At 51.2% G+C, this 27,560-nt stretch overlaps 10 protein-coding genes across 10 annotated transcripts; 5 read left to right on the forward strand and 5 right to left on the reverse strand.

Annotated features, from left to right (window-relative positions):
- Positions 1 to 68: 68 nt before the first annotated feature.
- Positions 69 to 2,604, forward strand: N7515_002963 (serine/threonine protein kinase CLA4; the record flags this gene model as incomplete). The annotated part of the gene is made up of 2 exons (XM_056663707.1): positions 69 to 2,033; positions 2,092 to 2,604. The coding sequence occupies 2 exons, from the start codon at positions 69 to 71 to the stop codon at positions 2,602 to 2,604; spliced, it is 2,478 nt and encodes an 825-aa protein (XP_056525820.1).
- Positions 2,605 to 3,267: 663 nt separating this feature from the next.
- N7515_002964 (uncharacterized protein) lies at positions 3,268 to 5,371 on the reverse strand (the record flags this gene model as incomplete). Its single annotated transcript, XM_056663708.1, has 2 exons — positions 3,268 to 5,169; positions 5,249 to 5,371. 2 exons carry the CDS (start codon positions 5,369 to 5,371, stop codon positions 3,268 to 3,270), a joined length of 2,025 nt encoding a protein of 674 aa, XP_056525821.1.
- A 228-nt stretch (positions 5,372 to 5,599) lies between these two features.
- On the reverse strand, positions 5,600 to 7,630 carry N7515_002965 (glycine--tRNA ligase; the record flags this gene model as incomplete). The annotated part of the gene is made up of 2 exons (XM_056663709.1): positions 5,600 to 5,992; positions 6,044 to 7,630. The coding sequence occupies 2 exons, from the start codon at positions 7,628 to 7,630 to the stop codon at positions 5,600 to 5,602; spliced, it is 1,980 nt and encodes a 659-aa protein (XP_056525822.1).
- A 380-nt stretch (positions 7,631 to 8,010) lies between these two features.
- N7515_002966 (rRNA-binding ribosome biosynthesis protein RPF1) lies at positions 8,011 to 9,297 on the forward strand (the record flags this gene model as incomplete). Its single annotated transcript, XM_056663710.1, has 1 exon — positions 8,011 to 9,297. The coding sequence occupies one exon, from the start codon at positions 8,011 to 8,013 to the stop codon at positions 9,295 to 9,297; it is 1,287 nt and encodes a 428-aa protein (XP_056525823.1).
- Positions 9,298 to 11,675: 2,378 nt separating this feature from the next.
- N7515_002967 (Peptidyl-tRNA hydrolase) lies at positions 11,676 to 12,386 on the forward strand (the record flags this gene model as incomplete). The annotated part of the gene is made up of 1 exon (XM_056663711.1): positions 11,676 to 12,386. The coding sequence occupies one exon, from the start codon at positions 11,676 to 11,678 to the stop codon at positions 12,384 to 12,386; it is 711 nt and encodes a 236-aa protein (XP_056525824.1).
- A 331-nt stretch (positions 12,387 to 12,717) lies between these two features.
- On the reverse strand, positions 12,718 to 13,892 carry N7515_002968 (amphiphysin-like protein RVS161; the record flags this gene model as incomplete). Its single annotated transcript, XM_056663712.1, has 6 exons — positions 12,718 to 13,171; positions 13,231 to 13,378; positions 13,438 to 13,511; positions 13,571 to 13,616; positions 13,753 to 13,803; positions 13,880 to 13,892. The coding sequence occupies 6 exons, from the start codon at positions 13,890 to 13,892 to the stop codon at positions 12,718 to 12,720; spliced, it is 786 nt and encodes a 261-aa protein (XP_056525825.1).
- Positions 13,893 to 15,855: 1,963 nt separating this feature from the next.
- On the reverse strand, positions 15,856 to 17,514 carry N7515_002969 (serine/threonine protein kinase SAT4; the record flags this gene model as incomplete). Its single annotated transcript, XM_056663713.1, has 1 exon — positions 15,856 to 17,514. One exon carries the CDS (start codon positions 17,512 to 17,514, stop codon positions 15,856 to 15,858), a length of 1,659 nt encoding a protein of 552 aa, XP_056525826.1.
- A 2,866-nt stretch (positions 17,515 to 20,380) lies between these two features.
- On the forward strand, positions 20,381 to 21,049 carry N7515_002970 (uncharacterized protein; the record flags this gene model as incomplete). The annotated part of the gene is made up of 1 exon (XM_056663714.1): positions 20,381 to 21,049. The coding sequence occupies one exon, from the start codon at positions 20,381 to 20,383 to the stop codon at positions 21,047 to 21,049; it is 669 nt and encodes a 222-aa protein (XP_056525827.1).
- Positions 21,050 to 22,769: 1,720 nt separating this feature from the next.
- Positions 22,770 to 23,458, reverse strand: N7515_002971 (TRAPP subunit BET5; the record flags this gene model as incomplete). The annotated part of the gene is made up of 4 exons (XM_056663715.1): positions 22,770 to 22,873; positions 22,935 to 23,080; positions 23,168 to 23,366; positions 23,422 to 23,458. 4 exons carry the CDS (start codon positions 23,456 to 23,458, stop codon positions 22,770 to 22,772), a joined length of 486 nt encoding a protein of 161 aa, XP_056525828.1.
- Positions 23,459 to 23,763: 305 nt separating this feature from the next.
- Positions 23,764 to 26,516, forward strand: N7515_002972 (serine/threonine-protein kinase; the record flags this gene model as incomplete). The annotated part of the gene is made up of 6 exons (XM_056663716.1): positions 23,764 to 23,861; positions 23,932 to 23,998; positions 24,050 to 24,199; positions 24,285 to 25,079; positions 25,127 to 25,264; positions 25,314 to 26,516. 6 exons carry the CDS (start codon positions 23,764 to 23,766, stop codon positions 26,514 to 26,516), a joined length of 2,451 nt encoding a protein of 816 aa, XP_056525829.1.
- Positions 26,517 to 27,560: the final 1,044 nt, after the last annotated feature.

The raw sequence follows: 27,560 nt of genomic DNA on the forward strand, positions 1-27,560 counted from the left end.
TCCTACCAAAAGTATGTATTGATCCTATTTTCCGTCCAGTCTCACCCATTAATCCACCTTATAGAGAGATGTACTCGGAGAACCAGTTTATGAATCCGGGGCCAGCTCCCCGCCCCCCTACCGAACGACCCCCCAAGTTGACTCTACCTACCACAACCGCCGCCTTCGGTCAGATGAGCTTGGACTCACCGAGCACTCCGGGTCCAGCGGCCGCCAACCTTTCGCTGTTCCCTAGCCCCAGCACTTCCTCGTTGGGTTCGGGTCGGAGCAATAGCGGCCAAAATGGCATCTCGATCATCAAAGAAGGCACTGTCCGCTGCAAAGAAGACAAGTTCCTGGCAACCTGGAATACCCGTTTTTTGATTTTGCGCGAGTACAAGCTGGAATTCTTGAAGAGCGATAGTGGCAAGGTAGTGATTACCTTCCCTCTCTCCACCGTCACCAATGTGGGCCGCTCCGAGGATTCCAAGATGGCTTTTGAGATTACTCGTCTAGCCAACCCAAAAGATGCGAACTCCAAAGCTGCCCTACTGGCGCGCGACTTACCAACCAAGACCATCACCTGTGAGGTCAAGTCCGAAGATGAAATCTACGAGTGGATTGACAAGATCTACGAGCGTTGCCCTGGAATGGGTGGTGTCAGCAACCCCACCAACTTCAGTCATCGGGTTCACGTCGGCTTTGATCAACACACAGGCGCCTTTGTCGGCTTGCCGCCAGAGTGGGAGAAGCTTCTCACATCCTCGGCCATCACGAAGGAAGACTACAAGAAGAACCCACAGGCAGTTATCGAAGTCCTCGAATTCTACTCAGATATCAAGATGCGCGAGCAGAATCCGGGATACTTCCCTACAACGAACAGCCCCAACGGGAAATCTAACGCATATGGCAGTAGCATGGGTAATTCTATTGCCCCCCCACGTCCCGCCCCGCCAGGACCTATGCAGCGCCTCGATAGTGGCCAGTCGAAGCAATCTGAGTCGGACCGCGCGCTGGAGCACCAGCAGAAAGCCGAACGAATGAAGGAATTGGCTGAGCAAGGGCGTCGCCGGCTGGAGGAGGAAGCTCGTCGCGACAAGGAAGAACAAGATGCTTACAATGCATCCATTCCGAAGAGCCGTCCTCCTATGGCTCAGCAGGAGATTGGTGGATATGGGGGCGATGACCCATCGCAGAACAGCCGCTACCAACCAAGCCGCCCGGCTCCTCAGGCGCCAGGTTCTCGCCAGCAAGACCCCCGGCAGCTCACCGCACAGCGTCCCGCGCCCGCGCCACCCTCACAGAGTCCTTACGGCCAGGGCACGCCCCGCGCACCCGGTGCTCCTCGGACTGATGACCGCCATGGTCCCTCAACGTCCCGCTATCCTCCCAATGACCTTCGGGCTCCTGGATCGTCGAGTCGCCATCAGCCAAATGGTTCCAAAGGACAGGCCGGACCCCCACCGACGCGCCTGCCAGCTCCTGTTCAGGCTGTAAAGCCACTGAACATTGCCAACAAGCAAAATGGAAACAAGCAGCACGTCCCCGACGGCGTTCGTCAAGCGGAGGCTGCGCTCAGCAAAAAGGCAGACTCGCCGCGTCAGAAGGAGGTGCGCATGTCGGCCATGTCAGAGAACGAGGTCATGGATCGCCTGCGGGCAGTTGTTTCCAGGGACAATCCGAACGACTCGTACGCCAAGCAACGCAAGATTGGCCAGGGTGCATCTGGATCCGTGTATGTGGCGCGAGTTAAAGAAGGCGCCACTTCCGGCGTCGCCCGTGAACTATACCGGACCTACGGCGCGCGCTGCCAAGTGGCCATCAAGCAGATGGATCTGCGTAGCCAGCCCCGCAAGGAGTTGATCGTCAACGAAATCATTGTCATGAAAGACAGCCAACACCCGAACATTGTCAACTTCCTCGACTCATTCCTGCAGGAATCAAGCAATGAGCTCTGGGTTGTTATGGAGTTCATGGAGGGCGGTGCCCTGACTGATGTGATTGACAATAACCAGAATATCAGTGAAAACCAGATCGCCACAATCTGTGCGGAGGTATGTTGTCTATCCGAAAATTGATCTTGATTCATATACTAACCTTTTCTCTCTAAAGACTTGCAAGGGTTTGGCCCATCTACACGGCCAAAATATCATTCATCGTGATATTAAGAGTGATAACGTGCTGCTCGACCGTGTCGGCCATGTCAAGATCACCGATTTCGGTTTCTGCGCCAAGCTCACGGAACAAAAGAGCAAACGTGCCACCATGGTCGGAACCCCCTACTGGATGGCACCCGAAGTGGTCAAGCAGAAGGAGTACGGCTCGAAGGTCGATTGCTGGTCGCTGGGTATCATGGCCATTGAGATGATTGAGTCTGAACCTCCCTACCTCAACGAAGAGCCCCTAAAGGCCCTCTACCTCATTGCCACCAACGGCACCCCTCGCCTCAAGAAGCCCGATAAGCTCTCCAGGGAACTCAAGAATTTCTTGAGCGTCTGCCTTTGCGTCGATGTCCGCAGTCGCGCTACTGCTGACGAGCTCCTCGCTCACGAATTCCTCCAGACCGGGTGCAGCTTGAATAGTCTGGCTGAGCTGCTTCGCTGGAAGAAGGCTAGTGGCCAGTAAATGACTGGGGTTATTTCCGTCCCATCTTCCACTGAAATCTGAGTTCTTATCTACGCGATCTTCGTTTAGAAGTCCTTGTTCCTCGAGCATCCAATGCTTTCACAAGGACAATGCTCTTCCTGCGTTATTCCCCCTCCTTCGCCGCACTCTTATGCGGGTATCATTACTGCGTTCCTGTGTTCGTTACGATCATACACCAATGTGAGCGAGGGTAATTCGGCGTTTGATATATTTGTTTTTTCTTTTCCTTCTTCGCTTGCACAAAACACCATACCATGTTTCCCCCTATGACGTTCATGACTTGCAACTTGCACTGTATTATGTGCCATTGCGCAAAAGCGAAGACTAGTTCAAATTCCATTCCACTTCGAATCGGTCTTTTCCTGAGATTTAGGCGTGCACTCCAATAAGCGTGTGGATTCAGTGCCCACGTAGTCTTTCAATGAGATGTTAAATCGAACTATGTGTTCCCTCGGTCTACCTAGACTAGGTAGGATCATGAGATGTTATAGTCTATTAGTACGAAAAGTACGACGACGGGCAGTAGGTAGGTACCTGGCTCCCGATATAAGCAAGTAATAGAACATCTACCATATCATTGACAAGCGTAAAGCGAATAGCTATATAACAATTCATACATAAGACCGAAATAAAGCAACAAGATCACGCCAACTCCTCCCTAACAGCCCTCCCCAACGCCCCGCAAGTCTCACCAAACAGAACACCGAGAAGAATACTCTCCCCCTCAGAAGCCGTCCAACGCCCAGCATCCACAAGCCGCTGTTTCCAAGCACTCTGCTCAGCCTCCGAAAGATCCATCCAAGCCTGCAACTTCCTCTTCTCCTCTTCCAAATCCCCAGCCTCGACCGCCGACTCAGCCGTCTCAACGAGAACGCTTTCTTCCGCGTCGCAGCGCACAATAACAGACACAGACTGCGGTGCAGTCGTTTCCAGATCTGCTGGTGCGGCGCCGACACGGTGTACGCGGTCTAGGATCTCGCGGAGGGATTCTATCTGCGCTTCTGGGAAGGTCTTTGCGATGGGGACGGTTTCACCGTTGGCGTTATTTGATGCGAAGAGTGTGTCGAAGTATGTTAGCTTTTCTCGTGGTGGGACGACGTAGTCTCTGGCAATGAGACTGCGGATTCCATCTGGGAGCCACTCGGTGGCACCGAGGAAGGGGGGTGTTCCGCCGCGGATCTCGGTGAAGGCGAGCATTGCGAGACAGATTGCGAAGAGGGAGAAGAGGAGGACGACGATGCTGTAGACTAGTTCCCAGATTTCGGCGGGGCCCGGGACGACGAGGACGTAGCGGGGGGTGCGGGAGGAGGTTGGGAAGGGGGATAGGGGGAATGTATGCACGACGACTGTGTTGCCCATGCTGACAGAGGCGAGTTTGATGTTCTGGGGGCCGACTTCGGGGGTTACCGGGTGTGGTGGTGCGATGAAGGTTGAGAAGGTGAGCTTTGTCATTGAGAAGGGGTGCACGTCGCGGAGGGTTGTGTAGGGGCGGAACTTGCTGAAGCCGCGCTTTGGCCCGTATTCTAGAGTGAATAGTGTGATGGAGTTGTCGCTGCCGCTGACTGCTATGACGGTTTGTTGTTGGCCTTGCGGGTTCGTTCTGAGTTGGCATATGTCGAGACCGAGGCCGATCTTGACGGTCTTGGAGAGCTTGCGGCGCTGTAAGATGCGGGACTTGCTTGACTTTGCGCTTGGAAGTTGGAGAAGGATGAGCTCGCATCCGCCGCGGTTTGGTGCATTTTGGAGTAAGAGGAGGGTCCTAGGCGAGAGGAATCGCAGGGCGCGGAACTTGGGGCGTCCTGTGCGGGCTCCGCTGGCGGGTAGTGGGATGGTATAGACAGACCGAACATCGGGAGAACTATTGGACCGGCTGGATGACGAGAGCTCGCCGACCATCACATCCGTGCCATTGGTATATGCCATTAGGAACCGGCCATGGGCGTCGTCGGTCTTCTCCGACTCGTGTTCGAGGCTGACAAAATCCAAGTCCTCGGCCTCTTCATTGCTGGCTAATTGAATGCGGCCGATAACATCCTTCTCGCTGGGAGCTTCCGTGGCGCTGAAGAATACAATCTCGCCGGATTGAGCCAGTCCTGTCGCAACAGCGCCGATCCGTGCGTGTTTCTCGGTGCCATCCTTCTCCTTCGCCCACGGCGAGAGCCTCGTCACTCGCTGGTACGTATCTGAAGATCCTGGCCCGTTCTTCGTTCGGAATAGCGATGCCTGGGATAACGCCGTAGCCTTGCCAGGAGCTGCCTTTCCCTCTTTTTGGCCTTGCTCACTGTTCCTGGCGCCTGGTGTGTCTGCAGCAGCAACAGCGGTATTCTTTAACGGTGCCTCAAATCGGAATGCGCGCAAATGCCGATTATTGTTTTTCTTCTGTTCCTCTACAGAGCTATTGATGCCGGCCAAAGCAACAAGCGTGCCCGCCTCGTCTCCAGCAAGCGGTGCCGCAGCCAGCGACGTCACCGAGTCTTCATCGCGCGATAGGTTCAGTTCAACAGCTTCTACGATCTCGTCGCGACGCGAAGTGTCAATCAAAGACTATACAGAAATCAATGGTTAGCATTTGCTGGTTTGGAACGACTTTGTCAAAGGTGGGACTTGCGATCTTGTTTCCGACTCCACTGCGCCCCTCGCCGCCTCCTCCGCCGACTAGAAGTCGTCCGTTGTTGCGCGGATCAAAGTCTGCGGCGAAGAGCGGACACGAGAGCGTCAATTTGGCAGAGTGTATCGTCGGCGCCATTGTTGTTGATGCAGAGCGGAAAGAGGACAGATGGATGACGGAGATGCCCCGGACTCTTGGCGCGGCCCGAATCGGATTCGGACGCCTCTAAGCATTTAGCGCGACGAATGAAATCTACCGTGTATAGATCGATGGAGTATACTGTACAATGATAGGACTAATATTGGGAAGATCTTGGAATAAGATAGAGAAAAAAAGAAGTAATAAATAGTATTTTTATCATGCAATCTAAGCATTTTCCTCAATCTCCTGAGAAGTGAACTCAGGCAAACGCTTACGGATATCCTCCCAGGTCTCGTCGCCGTCAACGAGCGACTTGACAGCCTGCAAGATCTCGTCCTCACTGGCACGGACCTGCTTGGTGGTATCACGGTCGCGCAGAGTGAAGGTGTTGTCCTGAACGGATTGGAAGTCCACAGTGATGCCGAAGGGAGTACCCAACTCGTCGTTGCGGGAGTAACGCTTGCCGATACTGGCGGACGAGTCATCGACACGGTTGGAGATACCGGCCTTGCGCAGCTTCGAGGTGAGGCGCTGGGTCAAGGGCTTGAAGGAGGCGTGGGTGGAGAGGGGAACCAGCAGGACCTTAGTAGGGGCCACGGCAGGAGGGAAAGAAAGGACCTGAGTCAGTCAGTACAAACGTTCAAGTCCAGATATCAAAGGAAAACTTACACCACGTGTCTCGTCACCGGCGCGGGACCAGTAGGAGTGCTCGATCATGCTGTACAAAATACGTCCGATACCGAAGGACGGTTCAATGACGTTAGGAGTGTACTCGCGGACGTTCTCGACACGAGTACGCTTCTCGATCTTGATGAGGTCCTTCTCCAGCTCAACCTTGCCGGACCCAACACCCTCAACAGCGACCTCGATCTTACCATCCTTCTCAAGATCCAGAGATAGCTTCTCGCGGAGCTCCTGAGACAGAGCTTCGATAGCTGCCTCAACGGTCTTGGCGTCCTTCTTGAATCGAGGGCCGAACTTCTTCTTCTCGAGGTCAATCTGGTACTCCTCAACGCGCAGAGGCTCAGCACGGGCCTGGCGCACAACAAGAGGGGCACCGGTCTTATCCTTGTGGACAGTCAAATCATAAGCAGAGCGGTCAGCACAGCCAACACACTCGATCCAGCCGTAGCTGGTCTGCAACTCGGCATCCCAGCAGTCGGTGGCGTAGTGAGCCATCTCGTTGGCCATGTGCTGGCGGAAGCGCAGCTTGGTGGGGTCAACACCAAGCTTCAACAAGAATGACTGAATACGGGCCAAGAAGTAACCCAGGGTCTCGTTGTCAACCAGTCCAGTCTCAACGGCCTTGCCGATAGTCATGGTGGTCAGCTTAGTGCTGCCGGACAGCTGCACGTTACGGTCGAGCAAGGTCATCTCAACATCCTTGACTTCATGGAAGCGAGCGTGCTTCTTGCCACCCTCGGGATCGACGTAGTGCTCGATCTCAGCCATGAGAAACTCACGCACACGCAGGAGACCCGCACGCGGAGAGATCTCGTTACGGAACGACTTGCCAATGGAGGCAGAGGCGAAGGGCATCGACTGCTGGTTGAACTCTAGGAGCTTGGCGAAGTTCAGGAACTGACCCTGAGCAGTCTCGGGGCGCAGGTAGCCGGGCATGTTGGCGCTAGGGCCGATAGAGGTCTGGAACATGAGGTTGAAGGAAACAGGAGGCAGCACCTCGCCGCCGGTGACGGGGTTGCGGATGTCGTGCTTCTTGATGAGCGCCTCCAACTCCGGACCGCCGTAGTTGTCAATCTGCGCAAGGGTCTCCTCGTACTCCTTGACCAGAGCATCGTCCAGCTTCTTGGCCTCGGTGCCCTTGGCCTTTCTCTTCTTCTTGGCCTCTTTCTCCTCATCCACCGCAACCTTCTGGCCTCGTGCTTCCTTGTCTCCCTTGAGACGGGCCTCGAGCACCTCTTCGACCAAGTGGTCAGCACGGAAGATCTCGCCAGTCTTGGGGTCCTTGCACATCCAATCGGCGAACTTGTCCACGTGCCCACTGGTCTTGAGAATCTCGTGGGGAGTCAACATGGTAGTGTCGACCTCGAGCATGTCCTCCTCCAGCACGAAGTGCTTGCGCCACAGATCGGTCATGTTGGCGATCAGAGCGGTTCCTGGTGGGCCATAATCGTACAGGCCAGACACGCCACCATAAATTTCGAAGGAGGGGGTGTAGAACATGCGACGGCGGAGCATGGAGTCCAGTACCGCCCGGTCGACGGACTGGCCGGTCTTTGTGTTGACGGTGGCCATCTTGGCGGTTCGTTTCGAGGGCTTCGGGGGAGGGGTGTAGGTCCTAAACTGAGTCCGAAAGAAAGACGGAGGGGAAAGAAAAGAGCGGGGGGGGGGAATCGCAGGCGCGGCAATTGAGTCATCCACCACGCAGCCCCTCAGACACCACGGAGAGAATAAAGGACAAGGGGGTATAGAACGAAAGAGAGAGTACAATTGGGTCGGTATATTTCCAATTTTTTATTTATTCCCCTTCTTAAAAAGGAGGCCTCCGAATCACAAGGTCGAATCGCAGATTGTCGCTCCGGGGAAATGATTGTCCGAGATAATTTATTTCTCGGCGATCTTTACATTTTCTATTGACCTTCAACAGCAGCGTTGTACCCTTCCAGCTTACAAAAATGGGTGTCAAAGGCCGATCAGGACCGCCTCCAGGCGTCATGGATGACATGAAGACCGGCAACAAACTGCGCCGGAAGATGAACCACGTCAAGCGCAAGAGAGCCAAAGATGCTGCGCGCCGAGAGGAGCGCTATGCTTTCAAGAAAGAAGAAGCCAAGAACCCCAAATTACGAGAAGAACGACTTAGCCGCAATATTCCTCTGACCCTCGAGCGCAAACGTACCTGGAACAACCCCGATAACGACGCCGAAGAGACTGGGCTGGGATTGAGCGTTGACGTTGAGCGCATCAAGCGTGCCAAGAAAGAAGAGGAAGACGAGCTCAACCGACCGTTGGAAGAGGGCGAGGATGACAGTGATGCCCCAGAGTCAGATAATGAGTCCGTCGACAGTATGCTCGAGTCAGACGTCAGTGAGGACGAAGATGAAGACAAGGAGGAAAAGAAAGATGACAGCCGCGGCCGGAAGAAATCCTTGCCAACTGCGACAGAGCGTGCCACAAGTCCTACCCAGTCAACACGCAGCACAAACCTGAGCCTTGCTCCTGAAGCATTAGCTGCCAAATTCCCTACACTCTTCACCGAAGGGCCTCCACCCACCCCGAAAATCCTTATCACCACCGGCCTCAACTCTACCCTCCACAACGAAGCTGAGATCCTTACCGACGTGTTCCCGAACAGCGTGTATATCCGACGTAATGCACACAGATACTCGCACAAATTCTCAATCCGTGAGATTTCCAAGTTCGCCGCAAACCGCAACTTCACGACGGTCGTCGTGTTGAATGAAGACCAGAAGAAGCCTTCTGGCCTGACAATAGTGCACTTGCCAGTCGGCCCGACCTTCCACTTCACCATCAGCAACTGGGTCGAAGGAAAGCGTCTTCCAGGCCACGGCCGAGCCACCGAACACTGGCCCGAGCTGATCCTTAACAACTTCCGCACTCCGCTCGGTCTTTTGACTGCGCATTTGTTCCGCACACTCTTCCCACCTCAGCCGGACTTTGAGGGCCGACAGGTCGTCACTCTGCACAATCAGCGTGATTACATCTTCGTCCGTCGCCACCGCTACGTCTTCCGCGAGAAGCGCGAGACCGAGAAGGCTGTCGTCGGTGCTGACGGCAAAGAAATGGTGGGTGCTGAGGGTATCCGCACCGGTCTTCAGGAGTTGGGACCTCGCTTCACATTGAAGCTGCGTCGTGTTGATAAGGGTATCCAGCGTGCCAGTGGACAGGAGTGGGAATGGAAGGGTGGATTGGAGAAGACGAGAACTCTATTCCAGCTGTAAATGTCTCTTTGTGTTATCTCCGGTTTTTATTTGCATGGGTTTAGGGGAGTTATATCCAAAAGCTTGTCGTTTCTCTTCAATGAACAGATTCATAATTCGATCCGTCGGCTGTAGACAGATGTCGTTAGAGCAGCTGGAAGCTGCGAAGTCTACATTTACGAGAACGTGAAGAAAGGATTCATCGTTTCAAGTTCAGCTCCTTTCGCGTCGCCTATTCTAATGGCTAAGAAGCCCGATGGAGGACTAAGATTTTGTGTGGATTAGGGTAGTCCTCAAAGTGACACCTCATGGACTCCGTACAAAGCGACTCCGACGACCTCAACCCTTGTGTGCTTTTGAGGGGATACCTGCGAACCCCATCACTCACAGTGTTCGAGCACCGCTGATTGTGGCCAACAGAAGACAGCTCGACCTTCCCATGTTGATTGCCGACACGGGTCGGCATGACATGATACTTGGAAGACTCTGGTGCGCAGACAGAGGCACCACCATCGATTGTAAGAACCTCCAACTCGTGTGGGCCAGAAACTGGACGGGATGAAGAACATAAAGGTACGCAGGGCAGCAGGAAGAGATTGCTTGTCAGATGACGAGACCCATTCCGATTCAGACTATGAAACGACCCACAGAAGAGACAAGTGCAAGACACCAAAAGGAATCGAATACACTTTCATAGCCTTCGCCATCACATTACAACAAGACCCATCTTATATCGGAAGGTGATTGCTTTGAACCAATGTTAATGTAGAGGTTGGTTCCCAAGGTAAACAGCTTGACTTCTCCGAATTCCGAAAGTCCTCTCGTTATCACGTGATAAGTCTATGACTCACTATGATAATCCTACCATTATGATAATCCTACTACATAGTTATTACCTCAGTGTCTCAGACTATAATCATCATCACATGATCCAAAAATTCTGCCGGATTTTTGGCGCGCTAAACCTAATCGGATTGCTTGCGGCAGTCCCCCTAAAAGGCCTGAGTCAGCAGCGCTGGAAGTAGCAGGCGGTGGATAGCCATGTCCACCGCCTTTTGAAAGGGGGACGGCTGAGATACTGAGGTAAACTACATAAGTTCCTAACTTCCTCCTGCTCTCGTCACATCGGACATCCCCCCTCCCAGGCACGTTCAGTCCCGTTGAACTGGTTTATTATCCTCGTCATGGTTCTCTGGGTATTTGTCGTCCAGCGCGCACTGAATCCAATGCCTAAGTCTTGCCGGAGGCCCTGGCTTCTCTGGGTACCTCCAGTGGAATTCTTGGATCTTCTGTGGAGCGTTGCGGAAGTTGGCCGCCGGGTACGTACCACCTTCTACTCCATCCTCGCAAGTTCGTAGCCCCTCCATTCCACCTGGTATTGTAGTCTCGAATGTCGCAAATGGGAAGTCAAGTGCATCTTGAATGCCGGTTTGCGACTTCCGACACTGCAGTACCGTGTGGAATGGAAGGCTACGAACTTTATTTAGGACGATGGAGATAGAAGGTGGTACGCGGCGGCCAACTTCCGCGACGGTCCCCAGAGGTACCCAGAGAAGCCAGGGGGCCCAGACTCCCGGTAAGACTTACGCGTTGGATTCAGTGCGCGCTGGACGATGTGTATCCAGAGGATCGTGTCGACGATAATAAACCAGTTCAGCGGGACGGACGTGTCTGGGAGGGGGGTGATGTGACGAGAGCACATGGAACTACACAGTAGAACTATGAGGGAAGGACTTGCCGCGTGATAGGAGGAATTCGGCTGTGTTGTTCTTTACTCCTTTTTCTCCTCTCTTCTTCTCTTTTCTTTTCTCTTAGTCTTGTTGTTTTTTGTAAAGGGAATTGAATACATTTTCCTAGCCTCCGTCATCACATAGACCATACACGAATGGCTTCAAAAGTACATCATAGACAACTTGGGCGAACATGCTACGCAAAGTGAAGCATGAAGACACATCAGGTAGCAATGCACAAGGTGACTTCATCCCAGCATCCTTCACCCTCAGCAACTACAAACTCCCCCTACTCAAGACTCGAGGCGAATAGGACTTCCCTATTGGGCAGCTTTGGCAATGACTTGCAAGGAATTTCGCGGGGTTGGGAAGGAGTAGAATACTAGGTGCTCGAATAACAATATATAGCACAGACGGTAGCACAATGGTTTCTGTATATAATTAGCGGTCTAGCTCCTTGTAAGTCGATACTCTCAATCTCTCCATCAGAGATGGAAATATATCCGGAGATAAGCGACTATCTCCGACAAACTAAGTCACGAGACGATCTTCGATCTCGATCTCCGTACCTGAGCCAAACCCGCAACCTCGAATTTGCGACAGTACTGTCTACATAAAATACATCAACCAACCACCCTCTCCTCTCCTCTTTCCCTCCTCCATTCCAAAATGGACCCCCTCCCCCGGCGCCTCCTCTTCATAGCATCAATAGGCAACAAATCCCCCTACCACAAAACCCGCCACAGCGCAGGCCACCTCCTCCTCGACGCCGTAATCCCCCTCCTCCAAAAACACCTTCCAAACACAGGCCTCTACCACGAAACCTGGCACAGCACAACCTGGATGAACGAGTCCGGACCGAAACTCGTGCGCAGACTAGAAGACTTCGCGAAAGAGCGTCACTCCCGTCTTGAGCGGATTGCGGCTCTTTCTGCGCAAAAGAATCCGGAACAGGATGGGGATTTTGCACAGCTCTCAAAAGGACTGCCCACGACTCTCATTATTCTACACGATGAACTGGAGAATCAGCGGGGCACGCTACGTGTTAAGGCGGGTGGGCCGGAGAAGGCGAGTTTGCGCGGGCATCGTGGGTTGATTAGTATTTGTGAGACGCTGCGGGGGAAGAAGTTGTATCCTCCGCGGTTCAATGCGAATACCGGGAATGCGGGGAGGGACGCGGGTCCAGGGGTCTTGGGGGATCTGTCGATACTGCGTGTCGGGATTGGGATTGGAAGGCCTACGTCGAGGGAGAAGAATGCTGTTTCGGATTATGTGCTGAAGAATGCTACGGAGGCGGAGATAGAGAGCTATCGTGCCATGGCGGGGTCGGTTGTGGATGTCATTAGAGATGAGCTGTACAGACCTGCTGGGAAGGTTTGATTTCGGTCTTTGGGGCTTGTATACTATAGATTACATGTGTATTATAGAAGCTGTTCGAGTACAGGCGTCGATCACCCGAGGATGTGACGCAGTTATAGACGGGATGACTGCTTCTTGTGAGGGCATGGAGTTGATGAAGATAAATGTAAACTCGGCTTGTGGATGTATTAACCATATACACGAAAAACGCCTGCGAAAAGAAAAGGACTGCCGCAGTTTATCAACGAGAGCAGAAAAAGAACCAAAGCGAGGAGGCGCCTGCTTCTCGTGTTTCCGCGCAGCAAAGGAACAGTCCACATTATGCTAATAGAAAAGTCAGGAGAAGAGCAGCTCAAACGGTTCCAGCTATGCTCAAATCCCGAATCTCTTGCAACACCTCCTCAACCCGGTTATCCAGATCACCCTTGGCATATTGGTCACGAGTCTCCGCGTCAAGGTACTGCTGTACCTGCGCCATGCGCGAGTACGCCTCTGCGCAGAAGCGCAGCTGGATTTTGACAAGGGCTTCGAAACTGGGGTCCAGATACGGCACGCGCAGGTCGATAAGCTGGGGTAGTTCGGTGAAGAGCTGCTCGTTCAGCTGCTCGTAAGCCTGTTTGGCCATCTCGGCTTCCCGCTCTGTGCGTGGCAGCTTGGTAACGTCCTTGTCGGGCTTCTCAGCTAGCTTCTTGACCTTGGCGCGCATGGCGTCGTAGTCTAGCAGTTTGTGGTTGCGTTTTTTGATGCATTCGTTCACGTCCGGGAAGTAGGCGCAGAATCGAGTGATGGGATCGAGGACAGTGGTACTGTGGCTTTTGTCAGCGATACTCTGCGTGTACTTGCCAACAAAGTAAGGTTTTCCTACCGGTATGGCCCGTCCAAAGCCTTAATTGTCTCGGCATCAAGATCCTCGACCGCCTGCTTGTAACTCCGGCTCACGCCATCTCTTGTTCCCGCGTCGCCATAGAAGGCATCGATTGTCTCCGCAATGCGCATTTGTGAGGCCGTCATGGCTGGGAATAATCAGCCGAACTGTCAACACCGACGATCCACAAGGCAACAAGTCACCCACCTCGAAGTGAATCCAGATATCCCTTTGCCTCCTTCTGCAACCGGTTCGCTGCAGTCTCCATGGTCCGATACCGCCTGTTTCAGCTCCGTTAACCTCAGCCCCGGTATATCCGTTTAGCACACAACAACCATACCGTTCCTCGATCTCATAGTCGCGATCATTTGTCCTCTCGACATGTCCTAACCAATCACCGAGTCAGCAGTTGTTCCATATCCATACATCGTAACGAAGATGTAGCGCAGAGCGCATGGTTGATCCGGGATCTAATCCGATCGCCCTCTCGATCCATTGCGGGGTAGGATTCGACACACTTACCCGTCTTCATCATCACCTGCGTCGTCGCACGGTTGACATTCTTCTTAAACCCTATTCATCCTTCCAGTTAGATACGTCCACACAAACACCGGATCATGAGTCCGAGGGTTGGTGGGAAGAGGCGTACCTGCCCAAGACATGGTGGCGGTGTGGTTGGGAGGATCCGGAGATGGTGATCGGCTGAGGGTTGCAGGTTGTACAAGCGGTACGTGAGTGCGTTCACGAAGGAAGACCAGATATGAGCACTGTAGGAATAGATAGAGGCTCCCAGATTAGCTGCAGGAGTGTCGTGGAGGTCCCAAGTACAAAGTCCGATGCCAAGCGTCACCACCTGAAGTCTGCCTTATGGACGTGGCTTGGTGTGGCTGAGTGATGTGCTTATGTCACGCGGTTCCGGATGCGGCGACGTCATCCATTTATCCATTTGGTAGGGCTGGAGTTTTCACCGTTGCATTATTCAGGTTCTGATAAGCTGTATGGGTCTTTCTCTTTGCAATACACGGTATTACCAGGTACACTAGACTACCTATACTGCGTGTATCCATGTGATAGTACAGACATATTCAAGACAATCCTCACATAGCTTGGAAGCAGAGGCACTGCGTCCAAGTCGTTACTACCTTGAGCGAGCAATCAACTCAGAGATAATCATCGGCATCAGCATAGAATTCTTTCAACATAACTCCCCCTTCACAGTAACATAATGGAGGATGGTCTTGCATCCGCTCTCTTGCATGGCATGTGCATCTTGAAGTATTTTCCTTATCCACTTTGCCCAGCCTGTAACGCAGATGCCTAAAGAGCTGAGCTATGTGCAGACCTTGGCAGATGAGTTGTATCCCGCCAAGAGCTGTTGGGTAATTCTCTACTTCCAGAATCTGCTCGATCTAGGCATATGTTTTTACCGGTTGTATCCTGACATAGCTTGTACAACATTTGGAGATTCCAAGAGTGCATATAGGGATTATTGAGATTTGCTAGCTTGGCATGACACACCTGATTGCATCAGTGGTGCTTTTGTATTTTCTTCTTAGATGGAGGACGATCTGTGATCAGAAGTATTAGCCTGATCAAATGATATCACTGATTCGGATGTGTCGGGAGATATCCTAATCGAGGTTCTGCGACCTGCCCCACGATCTCACACTTGTAGATCTTGGGTTTTGAGGGCGCTGATCTTCGGGTTGATGTCATACCTCGGGGCCCGTGAACTATTAAGCTAGAGGATGAGTCGGGATGCATGCGAAATGAGAGAAGGAATATCCCGGTATGCTGTAATGAGTAATTTGTCGGGCTGCGACGTGAAAGCACAGGCGACTCGCGAGTCACATGGAACATAATTCAGAATGCCTAAACCGTATGTACAGGAAGCATCTGTAATATGCAGACTTCGACGTCGAAACGAGAATAAGAATGCAAAATAGAAAACAAGTCCAAACAACCTCCCATGTGGGACATCCCATTTGAGTTCTGGTTCCTGGTCCTGGTCCTGGTCGTGCTCCTGTTCCTATTGACAGCAGTCTGCCTACAATGACGTCTGATAGAGGACCCCAGAATCCAGTGCACATGGCTCAAGCGAGGATGCCCATATCCACCCGCTAAAGCTGGGCTGGTCATAGTGGTACAAGAGGAGAATGTTCAGAAATAGATGCCCACCAACGCCAGTATGGAGGTATCGGCCATAACCCCAGAACGCGAAAAAAAAAGACCGGGCGATATAAACTCCGAGAAAACCTTGGGAAAAACCGGTCATAAGAAAAAGGTCATGATTCTTCGTTGCATTGACGTTGAAGACATGGGAATCCAAAAAAAGCACAAGCTAGAGAAATGCAGAGGCTGAAGAGGCTGGAGGATACAGTAAATGCGCCGGAGCCCAACGAGCATCAAGAAACAAAACCAATAAGAAAAAAACAAAACCCTCAAATAGAGCCTCCCGTTCAGGAGCATTCGAAGCACATATAATAGCGAGCCTGGCCTCGAATGGGTCGATGATAAGATAACCACCCTATGATGCAAATGTTAGATGGGAGATAGTTCCGATGCCATCAAACCCTATGGAGCGAGCGTATGATCTCGACACCATATAATTTTGTGTTGAAACAATCAGAACCCTTCTTCGCCGGCCTTACAAAGCTTGATTTGGCGCACCCATTCGGATTTGAGGACCTGGGAAGCATTGATGCGGCGAGAGGGATTCGGATCGAGGATGGAGTAGATCACGTTCCGGCAACGAGCCTGAGATTTGATGAGTCTTTGGTCTGCAACCGCAGCAGGGGCATTAGCAGTTCTTACCCGATGTAACGTCTCGATGGGAGCATATCCATCCTCATGTTTGCGACCGTCGAGGTACCGCTGGTAGAACTCATCTTCGTCCTTGCGTGCCACCCGCCAGAGATGCCGTCCGGTGCGCATGGCCATGTAGATTACTCCGGTCGCCCAGAGATCAACAGCCCGGGGGTCGAATTCCCTCTCAACATACTCCTCCGGGGCGATGTAAGGAGCTGATCCGCAGAGACCGGCGGTCATATGGGCTTCCTTCTCCCAGGCCATGCGGAAGCATTCGCCGTTTCCAAAATCGGTGATCTTTAATGCACCGTGGGTGGTCAAAAGCAAGTTCTCGGGCTTGAGATCGCGGTGAGCGACACCCATCTCGTGCATGTACTCGACACCCCGCATCAACTGCTTAAAGAAGCAGTCGGCTTCTGCGACTTCCAGCTTCCCGGCAGCCAGGACCAAGGTATAGAGATCTCCACCTGCACAATATTCCATGACTTCGCAGTAATCTCCCTTGGCATCTTGCAGTAGGTCGAGTGTGTGGATAACGTTCGGGTGGCGGAGCGACGAGGAAATGCAAAATTCTGAAGTCAACCGCTTCTGATACTTCTTGGTCGTTTCTTGGGGTCGACGGCGGAACTCCTTGACGGCATACAGTTGTTCACACTTGGAGTCTTGAGGATCGACCTTGTGCGAGATTCGAACGATACCGAACGCACCACGGCCCACAATCTCCTGGCACTTGCCGTACTTGTCCACCAACGAAGCAGTAGCATTAGGACCACCCTTCTTATCAGCAGCCAGCTTATCACGCTCCGTCTTGAACTGATCAATCCAGGTCGACATCAACGATAGCTGCTGCTCATCTGCCTGGTCGTCCTTTTTCCGGCCACCTATCATATCACGCAGCAGATCGGTGAGCTTTTCTTGCCGCCTTGCGCTTCGCAGATGATGTGAGTGATTGCCAAGCTCTTCTGATAACACCTCAAATCGCTTGTGAGCCAGAGCGGCTCCGTCTTTGCCCTTTTTGTCCTCCATCTTCTTCTTATCTGGCTTTTCCACAGGTTCATTTTTTAACGAAGGGTTTCTTGACGGTGTTCGGGAGCTGGCTCCCCGTGAAGGAGGTCTAGAAGGTGGTCTGGAGGCGGGTCGAGAAGAAGGTTTTGAGTTTTTTCCGTTCATAGGCTGGATGCTTTCCAAGCTACTATCTGAGAAATCACGGGGAACGTCGGCGTTTTCTCTCGGTGTGGATTTTCCGGCACTGGAGAACATGCGTGTGAGTCGAGAAGCCATTGTAGCTTTGTTGGGTTTTGCGGCAGGAGAAAGCGCCGGAGGAGGTAGGTGGTCCCCGTTTGCCTGGGCGGCCAGATTCATGCCCCCTAAGGCGCGGGTTACCGAAGCATCTCCATCCGGAGGGTCATATGAGTGTTGTGAAGTTGCGGCGGACGAGACTGCGGATGGCACAGGTGAATGGGAAGGTGGAGTCATGTGCGGTGGATCGACAAGTGAAGATTGGAAGAATGAGGGGTGGAACGCAAAGTCTCCGTCCCCAGTGTTTAGCGACAGCGTCTATAGCTCAAAGGAAGCTGTCGCAAGGCAAATTATTATGAATAGTATGGATCAGAGATGTGAACGAAGAACGAGGTAAGACGGGCAAAGAGGAAAGAAAAAACAAAATGTTGGTGGCCTGCAATTATCGGCCTGAGGCAACTAGAACGAAAGGTGACGACAGCGACTTCGGCACAAAGACGAAGCGAATATATGAAAATTCCGCACACCAAAGATGAAGTCCTGTAGCAAAAGAGGACCCTGGGGTATATAGACAAGCGTTAAAGGGAGGAGAGCAAAGAATATTAGAAGGAAGAGAAATCAGGTGGGAAGTAAGTGGGATTAATTTGGCGATGCTCAAACCTGAAATACCGCCCGGGGCGGGGGGAAATCTTCTGTGTACGGGGATTACAGAGCAGATGTGGTAATATTACCCAGCTTAATCCAAGGAAAAAGGGGGAAATCAAAGAAATACTCCATTTCAAGGTACTGGAAAGCAAAAATGTGGGAATTGTAACGGTACGGGTTACCTTTTAAAGATTATTAATGTTCATACACTGCAGCGATTCTACGTGATTTTGGTCCTGACCTATAGGGCTACATACTGCATACGGTGATTCCGGGGCTGTGAGACCGTTAAAGTGTAGGTTTGTACTACTATATGGATGTAGGACACACTCGATGCTTCTATTGTATACGGAGTGCTTATGAAGTATTATTAATGGAGAGAAAATAGCCTAGGCCCTAACTAACTAGTGGTTTTAGCTCGCACACATTCTTAAGCAGAAGTGGCGCAGCTAGAGAACAAAAAGGATTTGGTCCGAGGTTCTATGGTGAGAGATTTAAAATCTGGTAATGAAACATTGAAAGCAATCGGGTAATCACACGTTTTTATCTTTTTCCCTTTTTTTTTCTTCTCCTTCGGAAAGCCTGGAACTGGGTCCTCTCCCAGTGCCGTAATGATTAAGCAATTCCACCAGCTTAATTCGGGGTTTACCATGACGTTAGCGATGTGACGTCTTCATATACAACATGCAATATGAACTCATGTTGCTACATATAGTTAGATAGTATTTATAGAGAAAATCAAATCACTGAGGGGGAAATGGGCTTTGATAGTTCCGCCACCACATCCCATGGAGGCTGTGCAATCTGCACGATTAAAGCTCGGCCATGATTCGATCAGGCCCCGCACCAGCCAACTGGGTGCGCCGTGTGGCGGTATCACATACGCCGAGGCTTGAAGTTGAGGGGTACCTTTCACTGTTATCCCTTCATCCGTTATGGAAGCATTTGTTGATCTCTACTATGTAAGTCATACACAGGCATTAGACATGCCTCATGACTCAGTCAGGTAGGTGGGGGACGGTCATTATCCATCAACTGTGGAACATACGCAGTTAGAAAAGGCATGAGATGAGATAGAAGATCATCATACATAGCCACAAGCCATAGCTGTCATTCATAATCCGGGGAATGAACCTTTCCTTGCTAGGACACTGTCCTCTTTACAAATCCTAAATGTCCTTTTGACCAATAGTCATATTTCCCCATATACATACTCGTGCTCCTTAGTCCTACCTGTTCAACTCGTATCGAATCATATATGCTGTAAACGCTCCTGATCTCTACATTAATCTCCGCCAGTGCCGCCACTCACTGCCGGGTCGATCTTTACTACGTAAATCGACTGTCAATCATGCACATCTCTCTATTGGGGTCGTGGAGAGTCTGAGAGAACGTGGGGTCTCACCGTCTCAGATGGAGTCACCCGCCGGATGTATACGATGTACAATACAACCATCGACTAAGGGTAACTTTCTTTTTTAGCGTGGTTTGACGGATGACTGCGTTTATAGATTGCAGTTCTGATGTTGTCGCAAGAGGACGAAAAGTATCAATAGAGGAGGAGCCAGCCCTTATGTCTAAACCATACGGGCTTCACCACATAACTAGGGTATAGGATATTCATTATCTCTTGCCCCTTCGGTTCCATTGAAAGGAGATGTTTTCGGGAGTAGTGGAGTAGCATCGAGGATTTTCAGACTAACAGGAGCTTCGCTTCCAACCGGGGCTTTAGTTCCGAGCTAATACGAAATACGGAGTACAGAATGGCACGACACAATATTTCTCTTTCAATGCTCATCTTACCCCAGATTACAGTCAGTTTCCGAATAAGCCCGTCTGACCTCGGCAAAACAGACTCAATAGGTTTTAGCAGCTTAGCATGTACGAAGTAGCATGTATGTTGTATGTAGGAAGCAAACTACATTTCACATGTAAAGCAAAACACACAAGCTTTAACTAAACCTTGAACCTACGAGGGATTTTCCCTCGCCAATCACAGTCAGGACGGAGGAACCACCACATCCTAAATTAGCTAATTTCCCGGTACAAAGCCACTGTGTACCTTGTCTTGCTTGTCTTGCAACCCTGCTAAGCCTTTTCTATCGATGCTGTATGCAGCTACATCAAGAACATGTACGCCGGTACGGAGTACTTCTACATTTATCCCATCTCAATATCAATATCATAGGTAATATTCAGTCATACAACTCACTTTAATCGCCTACCCCTCTTCATCATCTTCACCCCACTCCCCACTCCAATCACACTCCTACGGAGTATTTCTAAACAAAGGCGTTTGTGCTGTGGCCACCGGTTCTGGCGTCAAAGGGACCAGAAATGGCCTCCTCGACACCATCATATGATGATGATCATTCCGCACACGTACTCTCGCCTCAGAGGCACGCGCCGCTCAACTGCCCCCTGAGAGTCCTGAGGGCCTCAACCCTCAACCCTCATCATGAACACCACGCCAGAACATATCCTTGGCATCGTAGATGCTCTTGTTTCAGATGAGAATCCAGCGCGCGATGAAGATACACTCGATTTCCAGCGCTGCGCTAGATTGCACAACTACTTGGTCGCATATGCCTACATGGCCCGCAACGGAACAAATACGCCTAACCTCGACGCCCTAGCCAGCGGGTCATGGTTCTTCAACCAGCCGAACGAAAATATTGAAGTTATTCGCGCTCGGCTTGACCCATCATTGAACTCATTCCCTGATTCAATCTATGATCCGACGCCGGGATTCTTCTACTGGGTGAGCAGGCTTCGAATGAAACTCGCCGACGAGTCGTTCCCCCTCGAAGACAACGATTTCGAGGATAAAGAACGGGTGGTGGTCATTTACGACACATCTCCCTATCTAGGCTCCCACTGTCTTGGTGTTGTCTACGACCAGCTGAACCATCGTGCCTCGTTCCCATTGACAATTGAGAATACAGAAAGTATCGAGCCAGTTGCTGAACATTGGGATATGTGGTTTCCTCTAGAAACGATCCTCACCCTATGGATCCATATGCTCCGAATGGGAAAAATCACGGCCGATCCACGGAATGAGAGAAACTTGTCTAATGAAGAAGCGACTTCGCGACATCAAATTGGATTGTGGTGTTGGCACCCATAGTGCGCTGCTCAGATTGATAGTACGGTTGCTGCAATGGACCGCTACACGGACGCGATCGAATCACGCATGCATTCTCTTTTGCCAATATCCCGTGATGTCCCATTGTTTACCGACGCAGAGCTCGATGCGGCTTTAGTACCAAAGGAGTGCTTTATTCGCTCTTTTCTGACCCGAGGGTCTGGAAAGGAGGCATCTCCTTTATGTATGAGGTCCATCCTCGCATCGTGGTCAAGACCCCGAAATTTGGTAACTTTAAACAGTAGGTACATCGTACATTGTATATAGACATCTGATCATTGGCTATATGATTGTACCTATCGCGTCCCCGGGCTCATCTACCGGGGTCCCGTCTAGGTATAAATCACCTCTCAGAGCCACCAACTAACCAACACCGGCCGCAACTCAAATTCCGATGCAGCTGCATGTTTGACCGCCAGTTTGCGGTTGCAACTGCTGGGATACCACAGACCCGAAGTGGGATTGGTGGGCTTCACTTTGCATCCGCTGGTCTACTGCGTATCTCTCCTTTCAAATGTTTTGGTCCGAGCTTAAGATAAGCTGTCGCATAATCTGGATTTATTGGAGCTCGGTGTGCCACATGTACCAGCGCATGAGGTGTGTCTGTGCTTAAGCCAAGTCCTGCAGGATGGAGATTATCTGAGCTGAGAGCTGTCTGTGGGTATCTTGTTCTCGAGGTCGGCAATATTGCCTCGGGGATGCATTTTGTTTTGCCTTTATTGCACCTTCGTCTGACGTAGCTATCAATTGCGGGCACGACCCAGCCATTGGCTTCTCATTCCCTTTGAAGTACTGCATTCTCGAGTCTACACCTATCGGCTCGTCGGGTCATTGCCTCCATACAGAAGCAGAGACACGAGCCACACTGGCCCGGTGCGGAAGGCTCATGGGTCCTTGGCGGGCAGCTTGGCTGTAGCAGCTCGAATTAAGAGTATAGGCGTTCCAGCCTAGGGTCTAGTCTGGTCTCGTCCGTTGGTGGCTGCGACATCTGAGGTCTTATTTTTGTACTAAGTGTACCCTGGGCTATATAAGGCAGACATATCCAGACCAGGAGCTTGGTATCGCACTCAGAGTGAGATATTTGATGAGAATATTGCGTTATCAGTGGTATTCATCCTCCCGACTCTTTCCCTTCGGACTGGCTTCATTGACAGACATCCAACACCCAGTAAAAGACGACTGCGGTCTGTGTTCTTGATAATAGCATACAATAAACAAGCAAGATGTCGTGGGCCGCGCCCCCGGGAGACGCTGCGCCGTCGTCTCTCGGCGTACAACGTAGAGACGCCGGGAATGGCACGTGGGGGAGGAACCACATCTCATTGAGCGGCAGCCACGTGAAAAGGCGGTATGGTTATCCCCGTCGTGCTTGGCTTGTGTACCGTATCCTGTTCGAGCCTCTCGTCTCTGCCAACTGTGCCGTTGCTGCAGGTAGCCATAATACAGCGTGTGATAAAGGGCCAGACCGTTGCGGTGTGCACTCGATTGCAGCTATGCCACTATCATGCCTTTCAGATATTTGAGTAGTATATGCTGGCCTCGATTGGTCCCAGCGAGACAAGCAATTTCTTCCATTCCGTGGACTTGTTGGCGCGAAACAACCTCACGATGCCGCGAGGCATGCCCAGTTTGACATCATGAAAGTACTCGGGTCTGCTACCATATCAGAATATAAGTCAACAACTAGGGAAGCAAGCCAGAACTAAAATGCACGTACCACAAACTGCTCCAATGATTCCTCGAATAACTCGTTGTTGACGCCCACACCACCAGGATGCTCGGCTGGAGAAAGGGGGTTTTTGACCACTAGACACAAGGTCAGCCATGCTCCATGCTATATCGAACGAGATGAATGGGCCACACGAACCGTATTCCACAAAAAGGTTGATATAAATCTGCTGCAAGGCGATGCGCATGCTGGGACTCTTGAGATCCGTCAACATAACGAACTTGGTATTCGTCGGCGTCTCGTAGTAGTGAAGCTTGTACTGGCTGGTGGTGAATGACAGAAAGCTATTCCGGTTAGCATCCGCTTGATGGGTAAATCTAGAAGACTTGGAGCATGTCTTGTCTGGCTTGCCTCGGGGGTGGTAGGCTTACTTGTCATCATCGCCCCCTAGCTTGCGCACCATGTTCCGAAGCGAGAAAACCGTGCCAAATACCAGCTTTGAATCATCGTCTGTCGACCGCACTGTCTGGCCGAGATTCGCTGGCGGTGCGCCGGAGACGGTGTCAGACCGGGACTTCCCCACGGTCGAGGTCGGGCGTGGAAGCCAACGGCGCTTGTAGATGCATTCCGCTAGAAGAGCGTTAGTATACGAAAGTGTTGCGAGTGTATCAATTGATCAGCATACCATGGCGATCAAAGATGTAGAATGAGTAGACGACCATTGTGTAGTATGATTGAACCGATGTGCGTGGTTGATGTTCAGGGGAGTTGACAGACGGGCGGTGAAACTAGTTCCCGTATCGATAAAGCATATCGGAACGGAGCTGCCTAAGAGATTGTTGGACTTTTTGATTTGACTGGCCATTTCTTTTGATACGCTCGGTATCTTTTCAATTCTATTTGTTTGCGTCTGACCGTTGACCCCCTCGTAAGGCTGACAACCTACTTCTCACGTTACCAAAAACCCCACTCCTACTTCCTTTTACCCCACATCTTCGCTGCCAGTACCCGGTGGACAGCTATCTCAATGGATGACAATGTGGAAACTCCTTTGGATTCCTCTGCAGAGCGATCTCAGACTTTGGAGGGTATAAATAATGCACGTCCCCAGGCGGGCAGAGATGGGTGGGTTTCATAATGAGAGGAGATACTTGCTGTGTCTGAAACAGTATGCTGATGCACAACTTGGAAATAGCGCTGCATCCTACGATAGTCCTCAGAGGCATCGGAGACGAAACCCACGAGCAAGACGTCCGGTGAAGGTGGGTTTCTCACTGCCGCTGTGACAGCTTCGGAGAACTGATGCCGACTAGGAAACACTGGACGCCCGCTCCGAATATTATACGAGTCAAGACGATGGCACTGCAGAACACCGCATCAACCAATATTTGATTAAGCAGGAGATTGGACGTGGATCGTTCGGAGCTGTTCACCTGGCTGCGGACCAGTTTGGCAATGAATTTGTATGAGCACGGCCTACGGGATATAAGCCTTGCCAGCATGGGGGATAAACACGCTAACTGTCGGTCCAATTGTCTGCGAATATAGGCGGTTAAAGAATTTTCCAAGTCAAGGCTAAGGAAACGTGCACAGTCGCATCTGTTACGACGGCCGCGAGGCCCCAGACGACCAGGAACAGATTTCAACTCGCCATTACATCGGCATCCTTCAAGTGACGATAAAGAGGCTGCACAGAATCCTCTATATCTGATACAGGAGGAAATTGCCATCATGAAGAAATTGAACCATAGCAATCTCGTGTCATTGATCGAAGTTTTGGATGATCCGACAGAGGATTCATTGTATATGGTCATGGAAATGTGCAAAAAAGGCGTGGTCATGAAAGTCGGCCTGGAGGAGAGAGCAGATCCCTATGATGACGAACAATGTCGATGTTGGTTCCGCGATCTGATCTTGGGGATCGAGTATCTGCATGCACAAGGGATTGTCCATCGAGACATAAAACCCGACAATTGTCTAGTGACCAACGATGATGTGCTCAAAGTCGTGGACTTTGGAGTTTCCGAGATGTTCGAGAAGAATTCAAGCATGTTCACTGCTAAATCGGCTGGCTCACCAGCCTTCCTCCCGCCAGAGCTGTGCGTTGTCAAACACGGCGATGTATCTGGCAAAGCAACGGATATTTGGTCAATGGGGGTGACTTTATATTGCCTGCGGTATGGGAAGCTGCCTTTTGAGAAGCAAAGTATCTTTGAGTTGTACGATAGTATCAGGGAAGATCCAGTGGTCTGCGAGAATGAGCTCGATGAGGCATTCAAAGATCTGATGGGACGGCTTCTCGAGAAAGATCCCGAGAAACGAATTGATATGTTTGGCTTGCGAGTAAGTCCATCACAGTCGCACTCTCCGCCAATGCTAATCAGAAATAGGAACACCCGTGGGTAACAAGAAATGGCACGGATCCTCTGCTTTCATTTGAAGAGAATACGGCGCAGATAATTGAGCCGCCGACAGAGGAGGAGATGAACTCGGCCATCACGCGAAACATGGGACATCTCATGACTGTGGTATGTGACTTTCCCACCGTAACAATATACTGGCTAATAAAACCCACAGATGAGAGCCGCCAAGAAGTTCAAGAGACTGAGAAATTCCAGCAAATCAGAGACACCAATGCAAAGCATTCTCGGTGGCAGCATTCTTGGCGGGGATGATGAGAGCCACTTCGTCGAGCCACCAATGGAAATGGACCCAGATGAGCCCTTCCCAACAGTGGGAATAGATCTTCAGGAAAACGACGCCCATGGTCTACGTGCAGGCGTGCGCAAGGCCTTCGGTCGGCGTCCTTTCGGCGGATTGCGAAACAGACCCGGAATTCACGGGTCAAGCGACTCCGCCAGCTTTTCATCCCAACCGGAGCACAGCCCAAGCGGCAGCAGAATGCCCAGCGGTGTATTCGAAGAGCGGAAAGATCTCGGCTACATCCGGTGCGGTAGGTCTTCGTTGGACAATAGCCGCGAAGCTCGTCCCCTCTCCCAATCTGGATCGCCTCATGTTCCCCTCTCACGCACAAGTTCTGCTGCTACCAAGCGCAGCCTGGAGGGGACTAGAGGCCATGCCCGCGATCCTCTGGAAGAGGAGTTCCCTTATCTCTTCATTGGACCGTCCACCTACACCGGCTCTTCGCACCACGAATCCGGCAATCTGGAAATCAGTGACGAGCCGACGTCCATGTTTGGACCAGAAACCACACTAGATACTGAGCCCATGGAAGACGATGAGCCAGTCCAGATCGTCAGTGAGTCACCCGGCGCTGCAGATTTCAATATCTACGAGACGGCCTACAGAATGGAACTCGATCGTATCAAGCGCAGCCTGAAAGACCGCGAGACTGGGCCGAAGGTATACCTGACTCGCCGCATTGAGAAAAACAGCGACGAAGTGATGAGACTGGCCCAGGAGAATGCATTGGATCTGCAGATCGGGCAGCGATTCACCTCTCCATCGAGAGCAAACTCGTCCTTCGGCTCTGCTGTTAGCGCTCTACGTTCACAGATTATGCAGCAAAAGGAGCAGGTTGAGAGGTCAGAGGTGCAGGGTGGTGGTGTTGGTGATGCGATCATCGATAATCATTATGGTTCTCACCAGGAACACAGTCCTCATCCTCCGAAACGTCTGTCAGTCTCATCTCAATCTATACCTGAGCCTGAACAGTCTTCTTTCGAGGCGACGGGCGTGTCTTCTACAGAGATGAGCGGGGATTCCAAGGCTCATTTGGCGCGGCTTCTTAATCGGGTTCGTAAGCCTGATGTAGAATGATGGGCTCTGTGCTATTCGTATTGCAGGATATGATCTGTGCATAAGTCATTGGAGGGAATAGCTAGTTTTCTAGTACTTGTTCTTAGCCCACGCATTCTGATTTTTATGGTGTACTCGCATCTGCATATCATTTTCTCGTTTTGGTTAGTTTGGCATCGGGGCTTAGGTCTTGGAAATCGAGATTCATCCGCTTTGTGTATACACATACTTCCTTTCAAATAAGTAATGGCCGAAACAGTTTACTCCGTACTTGTGATCGAGTACTCAGATATTACATTGTCATAGCACATTGTCATAGCAAGGAACGTGAGGAACGTGGGACATCATGAGAGAGTCAATTAGACGAGAATCAATATGGCCAAAGCCAAACCCAAACCCAAAATCGAATAGAACAAGAACATCAAATAAATCAGAAGTGTAGATTATATTACATGTCAGCCTCGAGAAGAGAATCCAAAAGCTCAAAAGCCCGCCATGGCCATGCAGGAGCATCATGAAACGCATATAGCACGCTAGAAATTTGGCTGGGCTGGGAAATGAAGAGGAAGTCAAAAAGCAAAAGTAGCAAGTGTAGAAGCGAAATAAGAAAGATGCCAGGCGTTGAGAGCATCAATTGGCGTAAACGACTTGTCTTGCATCGTGGGGTTTGCAGTAGGCTTCACCATAGACTGTGAATCTGCCTAGGAGACGAGTGGAAGCAGGAGTGAAAGGAGAACAGATGGGGAACTCGCTTGCTTGGATTGAAGCGCAATGCAGGGGTGCGAACATTCAATCATGGGGATCATCGAACATCAAGAATATCAAGACCGTTATCTTCATCGAACATGGGGAACTCGTGAACATGTCAAGGGGTTTATGAAGGTCACCGCCACAAAGAAAGAAGAAAGGAACCGCATTATCCGTCCTGCCCATCTAACTCAGGTACAGAGTACCTTGGACAGATAGACGTGCAGGCAATGGAATGGATGGCTGTTTATGCGTGGAGCCGGGGAGAAGTGAGAGTGTCGAGGTGTAAAAGAGGTCGCTTGAAGAGCTTGGACAAAA

Source organism: Penicillium bovifimosum (genome assembly GCF_028826915.1).
Source record: "Penicillium bovifimosum strain IBT 22155 chromosome Unknown utg000002l_segment0_segment0, whole genome shotgun sequence".
In the NCBI taxonomy this organism is placed as follows: Eukaryota; Fungi; Ascomycota; class Eurotiomycetes; order Eurotiales; family Aspergillaceae; genus Penicillium; species Penicillium bovifimosum.